At 44.5% G+C, this 14473-nt stretch overlaps 1 protein-coding gene across 1 annotated transcript in view; it reads left to right on the top strand.

The window, feature by feature from the left end:
• The first annotated feature begins 397 nt into the window (after positions 1–397).
• lrig1 (leucine-rich repeats and immunoglobulin-like domains 1) overlaps positions 398–14473 on the top strand; it is an 83433-nt gene continuing 69357 nt past the window's right edge. The window contains exon 1 of the mRNA XM_063214946.1: positions 398–1586. Coding sequence (XP_063071016.1) covers positions 1384–1586 — 203 coding nt within the window. The 5' untranslated portion in view covers positions 398–1383. The remainder of the gene's footprint in view (positions 1587–14473) is intronic.

Raw genomic sequence — 14473 nt, 5'->3', positions numbered from 1 at the left:
TAATCCTTTTCAGACTGGTGATGAAACCCTATGGGTAGCCTACTTTGATTACGTGCGTAAAAGCTTGCCATCAACTGCGCTTCCTCATATAACTTATACACTGAGAAGGACAAGCCAAATCTGAACAAACCTATTCCTTTTCATTCTGAACTGCTTATCTTCCACGGTGTAACTTTAAGATGCGGTAAGAGTGAAAGGAGGTGGTGTGGTTTCACACCCGGGGTGGGAAACGGGGGCGGAGTGAAAGATTGGTGAATGACAGCTGGAAGTCGAAAATTATGGCGCCCGAGACCTCCACAACAGCCAGTCAGAATCGCGGATTCGCTGTTCCTGATACTGAAAGAGCCAATTGAAGGGAACTGAGGCGGTTCCCGTAGATTGTGATGTATCCAACGTGGGACGGTGGAACGCTGAGGGGAAAAAAGGAAAGTAGGAACAGAAGAAGGGAAAACTCTCATGGTGGGTACGGTTCGAAGTGGGAGCTGAAATTGTTAATAACCGGATCAACGACATTTCCTGACCACAGACTTCACCTGATAAGCAGCGACGGGACATCTGCGAGCTCAGTCGATGAAATGTATATGGAAAGTTAGCCGTAGTCGACGTCTGCTGGAGAGGTCTTTGGCCGTTGTTTTGCTGTTAACCTTACACCGCTGATGAAGATTGTCTCGGAGACCACTCTGCTTGCGCCGAGCTAGCGCTGACGGGAGAGTTGTGAACCAAAGTCAAGGCAATTTTGTAGCCGATTTTGTTGCCAAGTTTGTATCTTTTGGATTCCTGCTACCCTGAAAGAAACTTTGTTTCCAGTGACATATCGCTGTCGATGCTACAGTGCCGTGGAACGTGAACATGGTGGCTGGAAGTTGGTGGAAAATGTTTAACTCAACGCAGTATAAGCATTTGCCACTTAGGAATAGACTGTTCGCTAAATAACAACGAATTGGTGACTTTATTTCCATTTGCAGTGCATATTGCAGAGCAACGGATTCAGCTAGCCTAACCAAGGCTTGCCTAAACTAAGCTCCTAACTTACCAGGAGACCCCTTTTCAGCCTTTTATGGACAACTGCTTGCAAGTTACATTTCGACTTGGCCGCAGGACAAGTTTTTCATAGCCCTGTAAATCACGATTCACCTTTGATTTTAGTTAGCCTTACAGAGCACGGGAAGACAATTAGGCTATCTTAAGCGCAGCTCAAGAAATCAAATGTAGCTTCATTGGACTGCCGTGCGTTCCTGTTATAACATTCACTTGGTTATGGTTACTCCACGATGAATGTTAAGTAACGTGTTGAAACAAACCATCGATAATCTACATCAGATTTCCAATTTGTGGATTTGAGGAGAGCGACCAAGGCACCGCGCGATTAGAACTGGATACAAAATGGCGGCCTCCCTGGGTCAGATCGGATCTGTTTCATATTATCTGTTTTATTTAATGTTGTCCCTGGAACTGTTACTAAAATGCGGATTGTGCGAAGATGTACTATGTGCAACCAACTGTACATGCACCGGGAATTCTGTGGACTGTAGTAACTTGGATTTGACTGATATTCCCCATGACCTGCCAGGAGGGACTATTTCCATGTAAGTACCACAACAACAACAACCGGGGTCGGCTATGTAGTGGGCTATTTTTCCAGCTGTCTTTCTGAAACGGCACAATGTTTAACGTGGAACACTGCGAACGAGAGCGTGCAGGTCGTGCTTATCGTACATTTCTTAAAAATAACACCACGAGCAGCTGCCAGTGCATGAAATAAAAGCACACAGCCACCTCTCGAGTCGAATGTGCTGTTGACATTACAGTTTTACGCACGGCAAAGTCTCACTGCGCACACAACATGAACAACATGAAATACAATTAACCATTTCTTAGGCTACTGTGCAATAGCTTGCATTTGACCTAAGCAGACCTATAGGGCCACAACAAGTAAGTTAGTAGCTAGCTAAATCTACACTGGTGAAAACTTTGGTATCCAGGACCAGCTGCGCTCAAGGGCCTCCATGATGGAACACTAGTCTGTGGAGGACTGAAGCCAAATAGCCTGGTGTGATTGAAGCCTAGAACTATGATGGTCGTCTTGGAAAAACACAATGTTTAGGTGTGTGTGTGTGTGTCAGTCAATTTGTTAAGTATTGCAATTATTTACCATTATAGAGATATTATGTTGTAACTAAACTACCTATTGTAGGCTTCATGGATTTAGGTTTATGTGGCCATTCTTTGAACTGTTCTTTGTAGTCTTATTGCATCTGTGGGTCATATTAAACTGATAGCTATTTAAGGGAAACAAAACAGATACCCAGATAAGGCAGAACTACATGTACAGTGGGCAGGAGAGGACCTAATTTCAAGTTCACATAATTATATGGCCTCCCCTCTGCTCACATTTCAGTTTGGATCGCTGAAGTGTCAACTTGCAGCTACACAAACTTGGCTTTGGATACTGACGGAACAAGATTTATTTCAGGAACTCAACCACTTGTGATAGTCTTGTGAAGTTAAACCATAATTTAAATAATCCTCAGACTCCTTCTACTTGTAAAAAAAATAAAATAAGATGTGATCACCAGCATGCCACCAATATGAACATTTTGTTTAGTTTGGGTAATTAGCATAGAAATTGGCCTTCTGTCCGCTTAATCAGAGTAGATTTCCACTTCGTTTTATACTTTGTTTGGAAGTGTTGCTGAACCTGCTTTCCAGAGTTGAAGAGGAAACTCCTCATTAACATGCAAATCAGAGTTTTGTGTTTCAAACGATGAACAGCAGCAGGCTTTGCACTGGAGATGGCCATGCACACAGCCTGGAGAGTTTTAAGTTAAAAGGAAAGGTTTTCAGAACATGTAGAGTACACAGTGAATAGACATGCGAGTAGACATGATTTAATGATTTGTTAAGAAGAGCTGAACTTAAAAAAAAAAAAAAGAATCGGTTCTCGTCAAACAAGGAAGTGAAGCCTCACATTTCTTGGCAAGAGGCCGTATATTTTATTGAGCTGTTGCACTGATGTGCGAAACATGCAAATTAAGGAAAACTTTCTGACCCTTTTTTTGTCTTTTTTATAAACCTTATCCGAGTCACAATCCAAACATATTAGCGTGTAGTGGCCCGAGGGAGCAGTGAAGCTAACAAATGTAAACCTTCAAAGTGTTACAAATCACTAAAGTGATAAGCTTAACATTTCATGCACGTTGAAGATTATAGGCTATTTTAACAACCACACAATTCCTAGATGCTAAGTTAAGAAGAAAATGCTTTTTGTGCCAAAAATATTAAGTTGCAGTGTGGAACAATACCCATAGAAGTATATTGTAAATCATGTCTTTTTGAATTATTTTTTTTGGAAATCAAGTATTTTCTGCAAGATTGCACAATCTTGTCTGGAGACATACTTAAGAGTATGCAGACACTTGTGTCTGGCATAGTTCTCTCCCTGTTAATTAGTTAAGATTATGGATTATATGCTTCAGTGGTACAAGTTGGGCAATAAATCCCTCGGAATAAGAGACTCATATCTGCGGTGTAACTTTTAAAAACTCCAGATGTAGGTTGGGTGATTATTGTTATCGTAATCCTTTAGTTTAGTGGAACCAAAGCTTTGATACAACCGAACAAATCTTGTCATCTGAGTAGTGCATGTGTCTTTGAACTGACCAATGCAATGCGAACGATGACCAATGCTGTTCATCACATGACCTGTGATGTCCGTCATCCGGTTAGCCATATGAGGCTATGGGCCTTCAGGCATCGAATTTACAGGTATACAAACTACATAAAGTTCATAAGTTTAAGTGCCCGAGTAGACCAAGCATGACATTTTGGGCAATGTTCACATGTAAACTGATGTTGGCATGGAATATAAGCAATTACGTCGTGCAAGAGTGTACCAAATACTTTTTGCCCAGATGAATGTCAGGATATTTGCAATATCTCAGCACTGGAGTGCTGTCTGATCTCCCAGTAGCATAGCTATGGAGATGGATGGATGCAACATGCAGAGCATGGAGGTGTATCACTGAGTGCTCATCTGCCACACAGCCACCATCAGGAATGAGAAAAACATGGCTGCACAAATAGTCCAGATCGTATAATAATGCTTTCCAGTTGTCCAAACAGCTCTCCACTTCCAGTCACAATGTGTTGTTACAGCTCCTTGGTGGCTTCCCTACCCCTAGTGGGGGCTGGTTGGCTGGCTGGCTAGGAGGCTACCAAGCAACCGTGCCGTTCAGGGAGGGAGAGGGAGAGAGATGGGAGAGAGAGAGAGAGAGAGGTGGGAAAGGGAGAGAGAGAGAGAGGTGGGAAAGGGAGCATGAGGACAGGAGAGTGATGGGAGCCGTGAGCAACGGCAACATCACGTCCAGAGCAACGTCAGGGTAATTGGTGGACAGAAACAAGACTGTTCGACGCGCTGTCAACACACAGCAAGCACAATCAAACTTTATTTCGGGGGAGTGGGGGGCTTAATGCAGCGGACAACTGACTTCCACACAGTGCGTGGGACTTCACTCTGTGGGAATGAAGTTTGTTGGCCATCATGCGTGCGAAACTGCACACTTATCCATTCTCTGTCTCCCTCCGTCTCCTGGCTCTCACTCACTCGCGCGCGCTCTCTCTCTCTCTCTCCAAACCTCCAAACATGTTGCAACAGCAATCGAGTAGTCCCCATGCCGACTCATCTGTTGAATCCGGGAATGTTTTTTTTGTCCTCTCCTTTTCACAGCCTTTCCTCTGGCCTCACACCTAAACATGGGTCTGTTTCTCGAAGCCATAGTTGCTAACTACGTTAACTACTTTGTTGTTTGAAATGCAATTTCCCATCCGTAACTACAGAAGTTGCTAACTGGCTAACTGGCTAACTGGCTAACAGAGAGAGAGAGAGAGAGAGAGAGAGAGAGAGAGAGAGAGAGAGAGAGAGAGAGAGAGAGGAGAGAGAGAGAGAGAGAGAGAGAGAGAGAGAGAGAGAGAGAGAGAGAGAGAGAGAGAGAGAGAGAGAGAGACTGCTTCACCATGTGAATTGTTAAATGTCCTTCCTTGGCTGCCACAGTCGGTAGCGCAGGAGCGACTAGTGTGTTGCAAGGCCTAGAGGGGGTTGGGGTGGGGGGGGGGGGGGGGACTGGCTCTGCATTGCACAGAGGGTTCGAAGCCCTGCTGGGCATGAATGAATGAATGGTATTGAAAGCCCGCTCGGGCTCTGATTCAGAGGTGTTTGTTAGCTCATCAAACGCCTTTTCCGTCCGTGGTTGTTATTTTGCACAGGAAAAGGGGAAGGAAGTGGAACTGTTATGGATGGCGACTGTTTGTTTGTTTGTTTGTGTGCAGGTCTTTGTGTGTGTGTGGGTGGCTGGGTGGTGGTTGTGGTTGAGGGAGCAGTTGTTCATGAACACCTGTGTGGGTGGGAGGTGTCAAAGTGGGGCCCTGTCCTCTGTTTATAGCCCAACAGTGCGTTTGTCAGTGCCAGTGTTCTGTAGACCTAAGCTCTGTGACCTGACCATTACTCTGTGTGTGTGTGTGTAAGTGAGCGTGAGTGCGAGCGCGCACTTGTGTGTGCGCTTGATTGAGTTTGAATGTGTGTGTTTGTTTGAATGTGCATGTATTAATGTGCTTTTAACTGCTGGAACATTAATGGGCCCCCACTTACATAGCCATCGCTGTGGCGTTTTTCAAGGTCGGGAGAGTCGGAGTGTGTTTGCCCGCTTTACTTGCGCTTGAGGGCCTTAAGGGCTTTTAAGTGCGATGTTGAGGGCAGAGAGAAGAGGACACTGCCGCTCGTAGCCTAACCTCTTCCATGGTGGCCTGCGTGGAATGAGAGAGTCTTCTCCCTAACCCCAACACAATGGGTGCATCCCAATATGTGACCTTGCCTCCTCCACTTGTGCTTGTCTCCTCGTCCCGCCTCCTGGCCCCTCCTCCGTGGAGAAAACGATAAAGTTTCCCAGCTGTCAGCCTCGCCACAACAACTTTTGAGGGACTGTTATTCATTCACACTCCCAATTGCAAATGAGAAAAAGACTCTTGACAATTGAGCTTTTGCAAGATATTGAAATATAATGCTGTTGTCAGTGATGTCATCATGACGAGAAGCAAGTGGAGGAGGCAAGGTCGCATATTAAAACGCACTCAATGCATCACCCCCTCAACGCCCCCCAATCAAACCTCATGCCAGCACCAACGGTTTTCCACCCTGGCCTCCATGACTAAATGCCTTGTAGTTCACACAGCTCTGTTAGCTGAAGGCCTGACTCCCAAACTTTTTTTCCCCCTCACTTTGAAGCAGCATGATTTAGGAGCAGCTGTTTCGTTTTGGTAGGCCCACATGTAGGCCATTGTTTATGCCTCGCATGTGTGGTAGAGAGAAGGGTGTTGTTGGCTTTACCTTGGAGATTTGGGGTAGGCAAAGGTTTTCATTGTTTTTGGTAGTTCCATTGTGACATCATTTGAGTTTCTGAATCTCCCTCACTATTTCTATTTCGCTCTAGCTGTCTTTTTTGTTCTTTCTTTCTTTCTTTCTTTCTTTCTTTCTTTCTTTCTTTCTTTCTTTCTTTCTTTCTTTCTTTCTGTCTGTCTGTCTGTCTGTCTGTCTGTCTGTCTGTCTGTCTGTCTGTCTGTCTGTCTGTCTGTCTGTCTGTCTCTCTCTCTCTCTCTCTCTCTGTCTCTGTCTCTATCTCTCTCTCGCTCGCTCTCTCTCTCTCGCTCTCTCTCTCTCTCTGCACACCCTTGATTCCTCACCGTGTGAAACGGCAGGCAACGACTGTCGGTGAAGGAAGACGTGAGCGTGCATGCATTATGGCAGTAGGCTCAGACTGCCCTGGGATCAGTTCCATCACTCCAAGCAACAAACACTTATCACCTCTTTTGTGTCCGCCGGCCTGACCAATCGACATATCTGAGCACCTCTTTTGCACCTACCCCTCCAAAACAGAGCGAGTGAAAAAAAACTTTTTTTTCAAGTGAGTGTCTACAAGTGGATTTGATGGATGAATCATCTGTGAATTCTGTACATCTGGAAAGAGTTTGGCAATCTGGGAAAGGAATTATAGGGAGAGGAAAGAAGGGGGCGGGGGGGCGTTTGGTGCAAGAGAGGGAAGAGGTCTCGATAGGTCTTTACCTCCCTCAAGACCGAGAGACTCGCTCTCGCTCTCTCTCTCTCTCTCTCTCTCTCTCTCTCTCTCTCTCTCTCTCTCTCTCTCTCTCTCTCTCTCTCTCTCTCTCTCTCAGACAGACACAGACCAACCGTCATGTGCTCATGGTAAGTCCAAGTCAGTATGTTTGGATGACCAAGGTACAGTGACCATCTGGGGGTTAGTGATACAGTCACACATCATATGCACACCAAAGTGCCGACACACCATACAAGCATGCACATGTGTGTGTACACACACACACACACACACACACACACACACACACACACACACACACACACACACACACACACACACACACACACACACACACACACACACACACACACACACGTGTATTCAGATAGAAGTGTATGCAGTCTATGCACTCAAATCCCTCACATAAAAAATAAAGACTTGCAATCACACAGATCTTTTCATAAGAGTGTGCCATAAAAAAAATCTCGCCATCTAATCTGCGATAATAACATTGGCAGGGTCCATCTGAACTGCTATTGTTCTGCCTTGCCGATGACAAATGAATCCGAACGACTTCAAAGTGAAGAAAATGAGCGATCATTAGACAGCAGACTTCCCTTCTCCAAAGGTTTATTATGTTTGCAGGGAGAACACTGTACAATAATTGCCGGGCTCCTCGTGTGTATATATATATATATGTGTGTGTGTGTGTGTGTGTGTGTGTGTGTGTGTGTGTGTGTGTGTGTGTGTGTGTGTGTGTGTGTCCGTCCCTGTGATTAGCATTTGCTGGGCTGTGTGTGTGTGTGTGTGTGTGTGTGTGTGTGTGTGTGTGTGTCTGTGATTAGCATTTGCTGGGCTGTGTGTGTGTGTGTGTGTGTGTGTGTGTCTATGTGTGTGTGTGTGTGTGTGTGTGTGTGTGTGTGTGTGTGTGTGTGTGTGTGTGTGTGTGTGTGTGTGTGTGTGTGTGTGTGTGTGTGTTAACCCTCCCTGACGGACTTTTGGCTGGCGTCGGTGGGCCTGGGTTCATGCTGTGCCTTAGGCCAGAGAGTGAGTGTGAGTGCGTGCGTGCGTGCGTGTGTGCGTGCATGTGCATGCGCGAGTTTGTAGACTGGACCCCTTCCATGACTCCTTAAGCTAGATTTATGGTTCGCACGCATAGAATCTGCGTCCGTCCGTTTTCTGTCTATGCGAGTCCACGCCCCCCTCTCAGAGGCTCTGCGCCCGTCGTCGAGCGCCTCGAAAAAATTCTAACTATCCGTCGGACGGACGCGGAGTACGCAGACAAAAAGGCACTATGATTGGTCTTCTCGCTACTTCCTTGTTCTGTTCTTGTGGCAGCGCAATGCCAGTAGTTTGCGAGAGCAAAGCTGTATTCTGTTAAAAACTTTATTAATGCCTTGTGTGTAAATACACGAAGCTACAAGCTAACAATAATGCATCAGTTGAACACTCGTGGCACAATGCCTGCGGTTTTACTACCGTTCCTCCACCGAATGTAAACACACATCGGCAGAATCAACTGTCTTTACATGCTTACATTTTCTGCTCGTGAAAACAGACTGGGTATGTCAAATAATGATACCAGTGCATTGCCTTTGCAATTTGTGTGAAAATACCTAGCTAACCGGGATAGAAAGCAACATTGCTTAATAATGACCGCAGTGCTTACAATGTAGTGAAAGTAGCCTAATCGCGCTATTTCAAATGTGGCTCGCGACGAGACCTCGGACCTCGCAGAACTCGCAGATGCATGAATACAATGTTGGTTCGTGGCCACTCCCACGCGAGTTTTGACGAGCGCAGTTGCAGAAGTCTAATCTGACCTTAAGTGTGCGTGCGTGCGTGTGTGTGTGTGTGCGTGAGTGAGAGAGTTTGTGGGTCAAAGACGAAACAGGGTTTTCAGGACTCCAAAAAATAAAATTGTTCCCTGACACCGTTCTTCAACTTTTTTGGGTACATTGGAGTGTAGAGTGATTAAGTTTATTATTTTCTGTTCAGAAAATAGTAAGGAACATGCATTTTACCCCATTTTCACCCATAAAATGTCATTCAGTGTAATACGGTGTTAAACTGTTGATAATGCAAAAAACATATAGATGACGTTAAAAAACTGAAATAAGCTACATACCATAGTAAAGGCCTATATTTAAGGTCTTCATCAAACCTAAAATTTCTAGTAAAAGGCATTTGCAAATAGTTTTTGCAGTGTTTGTTGTCTTTCACCGAGTGCATTTCACCCATTTGGCTTTAAGAAGTTTTTCCACTGAAGAGAAAATCAGTTTAAAATGCACAATTATTCATTTGTTGTATGCCCCCGCATTTGTTGTGCTAAACAAATAAGTTTCGTAAGAATTTGACTTTATTTTCACATAAAAATGTGCATTTCACTGAATGACCACAACTATTACACTGAATGATGCCTTGGCAAAAAAGCCTATATAAACAGCTACTTTTCATTGCTAGCATATTGTTACCATCATACTACAGTACTCAACGTCCTGAACGAGTGACAACAGAAATAGATGTTGTCAAATAATTGGTATTTTACTCAATATTGGGGCATTAAAATGTGTTTTGAAGAACTTCCAAGATCACAAGCTTAGAGGTAGGCTACTACTTAGGCCTTAAACAATAAAAAAGATTTTTTTGTCTGTTAACCTGCATATTTCGGGGATTGTGACTTAGGGTGTTCTGATAATTCATGTACAACTTCCAAAATCCCAGAATCTACTCAGTAATATGGATGCTACATGGCAATAACAAGGTTATAATGGAAATAACAATAAAAGTCATAATTTCAAGTAGTATCATCATATTATTGTATCTTAGAGTAATATTGCAACTTATATTGCCGTTTTGATTCTTAATATACAACCATGAACTGATTACACTGAATGAAATGGCCCTTACACTGCATGTCACTGAATGACATCTCTTACACTGAAGGACGACCAAATACTTTTCACCTTATTTTTACCTTTTTACAAGCACACAGTTAGTCACCTACATGAGACGATGACTTTGACCCACAATGTTTACTATGTCTATTTAGAAAATATGCTTGTTTGGATGAATATCTGAGTATAAAAGTGTTTTTTGACATTTCACTGAATGACATCTGTTTTTGTGGACGGTGTTACCACAAGATAAAAATACAGAATTTTTGACTATTGAAGAACAAGATTCTCCCTTTGCATCATCACTTAAGGGGTCCCTAGGGTTCCTTTTGATGATGTCACATATTGTTGTGTGACTATCACTTTTTATTATGATTTAAAAGCACCATGTTGATCTTATTACACTGAATGATATCTAAGGAATTGAAAATCCGGACAAAAGTCCCCAGATGATTTGAATATCAAAACAAAATGGTAATGAAACGTGCTTTTGATACAATAACAAGAACACTTCTAGAATTATGCCCAGAGAGTGAAAAAAGAATTTGTTCGTCATTTTGCATAAATATTCAAGGATGTATTGATGATTTTTAAGTTCGGACCATTACACTGAATGACGTTTTTGCACTTTATGAGATTATTTAACACATACATTCACACTTATTTTTCTTTAAATGTTACTGAAATGAGACACCAGACTATGCTGTTTATCAGCATAACATTCAAAATTCATTAATTTACTTTTTTGATAGTTAAATGAGTGCGGAACAAAAAAAATGCACGTCTCGTCTTTGACCCGTGTAGAGTGCAGACCCCTTCCCCTGCTCTCCTTTTCTTGTGTACCCAGATGGTTTACACAGCAAACTGAAAGATTACCGCGTTGGTCCTGAAACTTTTTTTTTTTTCGCTCTGCTGTTGTGCGGGCACACTAAAGTGGCATTACGATTTTTATATAGAGTATATGATGTGGAGGTGTCTGGTTATCAAACTTAAGATGACGAGAATGCGTGTGTGTGTGTGTGTATGTTTGTTGTCTGATCTGTTATCTGCTTTTGCCCTCAAATATGCTGATCACGAGAGATTGTCACATTGTGTGTATGGGTATTGAAAACATCTTTTTTATCAGATTTGAAAAAAAAAAAACCCAAAAAACTAAATAAAAACAAACAAAAACACCCCCCCCACCATCCATTTTGCTACTCCTTCCAGGCTTTTCCCGTCTCGTGTTTTTCTTTGTTTTGAAAGAACAGAAAGAAAATTGTGCGGCGCTGTTGCTCCCGCTTTCCCTATCAGTGGCGTTGCTGGGCTGTAAACAGTGAAACAGTGCTTTATGACCGGAAGAGAGGTGAGGGAGAGAGAGACAGAGAGAGAGAAAAAGGGGGAGAGAGAGAGAGAAAAAGGAGAGAGAGAGAGAGAAAGAGAGCGAGAGAGAAAAAAAAGGGGGAGAGGGAGAGAGGAGGAGGGCGACAGGCTTGTGTGGTACTAGTCTCTGTCTGGCCCTTGTCTGGCCGGCCAGCTTTGACAGAAGGTTATTCTTTGACTAGTTTATTGGGCTCAACGAAGTGTGTGTGTGTGTGTGTGTGTGTGTGTGTGTGTGTGTGTGTGTGTGTGTGTGTGTGTGTGTGTGTGTGTGTGTGTGTGTGTGTGTGTGTGTGTGTGTGTGTGTGTGTGTGTGTGTGTGTGTGTGTGTGTGTGTGTCACACAGAATGGCAGAGGGGGGGTGGGAGCCACTAAAGAAGCCTCTGTCTTTCCAGCTGGATCATAAAGAAGCCATCATTGACATCACTTCACACTTCCAAAGACCGAAGTTCACACTCCCCTTATCAGCGATAAAGATGGCCCGATAAAGGGCATGTTAGGCAGCGCCTCTCTCTCTCTCCGTCTCACTTGTATTCTCTCTCTCTCTCTCTCCCTTGTTTGTCTGCCTGTGCCTGTCTCTGTCTATATCGTAAAAAAAATGTAGCCGTGAAGTGAGGGAAAAAAATTACCTCACTCGCCTGGTTTTACAGATTGCAGATAATGAGATGTTTAAAAAGAACTGAGAGAGGAAAAAGAAAAGCAAAACAAAAGAAAAATGGTGAGAAAGAAGGCATGCATTATTAGGACTGTAGCAGGGAAGTGTGAAGCATCTGCAGGGAATGTGGGCCATTGGTTGCCAGCGCAGTCAACAAGCAAGGGGTGACCGCTCAAGGTAGATACGCCTGAAATAGCCAAGACAGTAACTCCTCAGAGAAAGACCTGGGGTGCATTTCTCGAAAGCGTAGTTGCTAACTACGGCAGCTACTTTGTTGATTGCAATGCAATGCAATTTCCCATTGACAACTAGTCAAGTTGCTAACAGGCTAACAACTACTCTTTCGAGAAACGCATCCCTGATCAGCTTGCATGAAAGAAGAGTTGGTACGAGGCTAGCCATCGGGAAAAGGGGACCAAGGATATGTCATCACGCTCCTACCTGTGTGTGCATGCGTACTGTGCATGCGTGTGTTCGCGCAGGGACGCCAACGGGAGGACAAAAAGGGGTCAGTTGTCCCGGGAATTGGGTCCTCATTCATTACATTGTAGTTATTGGGGAGGGGGCCCCTTTTCATATGGCTGTCACTGGCCTGGGACTAAGCTGTCAGCGGCCCTGTGTGTGTGTACCGGTATATATATGCGTACGTGTAGGGACTGCTTTGAACTGTTGTGTGTTCATCATTTATTTTGTTGAAGGAGCCAACAGCGCTGCTGCTACTCTATATTTCCTTTGGCGTGTTATGACTTCTGTCCCCTGTGTTTTTTCCCCCTCACTTCCCGGCACTCAGTCATCGCTTCCTAAATGAGTTTGACCTTCGCATTTGTGAAGTGCGAATGCCCCTCTGCTCCCGTTTCCTGAGGTAGGAAGTTGTTGGCCAATCGCCCCCTTTTCCTTCTTTTGTCGTGCGTGCGTGCGTGCGTGCGTGGTGGGGGTGCCGGAGGAACAGTGGAACTCTCCACCAAGAGTTTCTCGGTCAGTTACACACCCTGGCCTCCAATACACAGACCAAGCTGACGTCACCCACCCACGGCATGCAGAACTTGACTGGGGGGCCCCTAAGATGGTCTGGAGGTCTGGCATGAGGAGGAGTGGAGGGGAGAAGAGAGGGGAGGAGGGAGGTTGTGGGGCAGCATTACATGTGCTAATTTTCACACCTCACCCTGCACATTTTTTAAAAGAAGGAAATGGCCACAGTTTCAGCCTAAAAGCCTGGGATTGTTTGCCATGTGCAGGTGTGTTTGTCCGTGTATGTGTGTGAGAGTTTGTTTGCAAGTTCTTGTTCATTGTTGATGAAAAGACGGGAGTTGTACATGACCGTACATAAAATCGCACAAGACTTTTGACTCCATACGTCGAAATTAAGCATCACTGTGGCTGGGATCATCCTCCCTTTCAAATTATCCTGTTGTGTTAATTACAGAAAAGAAACAAACAAGAACTCGTGTCAAAATATCCATGCGCGTTGTTTTCCTGTCCGTTGTCCGTTGTAGGATGTTCCTGTCTGTGTGACTTGTGATTGTGACACCTGACCGTGAGAGGCAGAGCCATCTAATAACAGAGTTGCGCAAACCGGGGACCAGGAAGTCGGTTGGTGATGTGATTCGTGTAGATTAAAATGTTTCTTAACAGTAAACTTCTGTTCGTTGGAAACTAACACAGAACCATCACATACCAAACAAATATTAAGTACAAACAAATTACATTACCTTTACCACTTTTTCTGTGTTCTACGGCCACCTCCTGGAACTAAGTAACTTCTAATAGAACTAAAGTCAATGGGGATTTCCATGTTAACGCTCTGTGAGGCTCCATGAGAGCCGCCATTGCTGTGGAAAGATTGGTCCATAGAGGTCTATGGGAGTGGCGTAACTCTGTTATTAGATGGCTCTGGTGAGCGGGAGGGAAGGAGAGAGGCCGCTTATTGCTGCAGGGTCATACAGTAGGTGTGAAAGTTATCTGATAAGATAGCGGCCGAAATACAGAGCAATGAAAGGAGAGGGGAAAGAATTCAGGGTTGTGTAAACACCCCCCCCCCCCTGCACACACACACACTCTCTCTCTCTCTCTCTCTCTGTCTCTGTCTCTCTCTCTCTCTCTCTCTCTCTGTCTCTGTCTCTGTCTCTGTCTCTGTCTCTGTCTCTGTCTCTGTCTCTCTCTCTCTCTCTCTCTCTCTCTCTCTCCAGAGAGATACGAGACCTAATCCTCCTCTTCCAGGTCTCTCTCTCACTCACACACAAGCCCACACAGGGACACCCTTCAGAGCAACCGACACTGTCTGTCTGATGTCTTATTTATATTCATGCATAACGCGCGCATGCACGCACACACACACACTCAAAGACCCACACAGGAATGTCCTTCAGAGCTACAGACCCCCTCTCTGTGTGATGTCTTACACACACACACACGCACACACGCACACACAGACACACACAGCTTTGGCCGGGCCCGAG

This window comes from Engraulis encrasicolus, chromosome 14, assembly GCF_034702125.1.
Source record: "Engraulis encrasicolus isolate BLACKSEA-1 chromosome 14, IST_EnEncr_1.0, whole genome shotgun sequence".
In the NCBI taxonomy this organism is placed as follows: domain Eukaryota; kingdom Metazoa; phylum Chordata; class Actinopteri; order Clupeiformes; family Engraulidae; genus Engraulis; species Engraulis encrasicolus.
The sequence above is the reverse complement of the archived record's forward strand: the minus strand, read 5'-3'. Positions and strand labels throughout refer to the sequence as shown.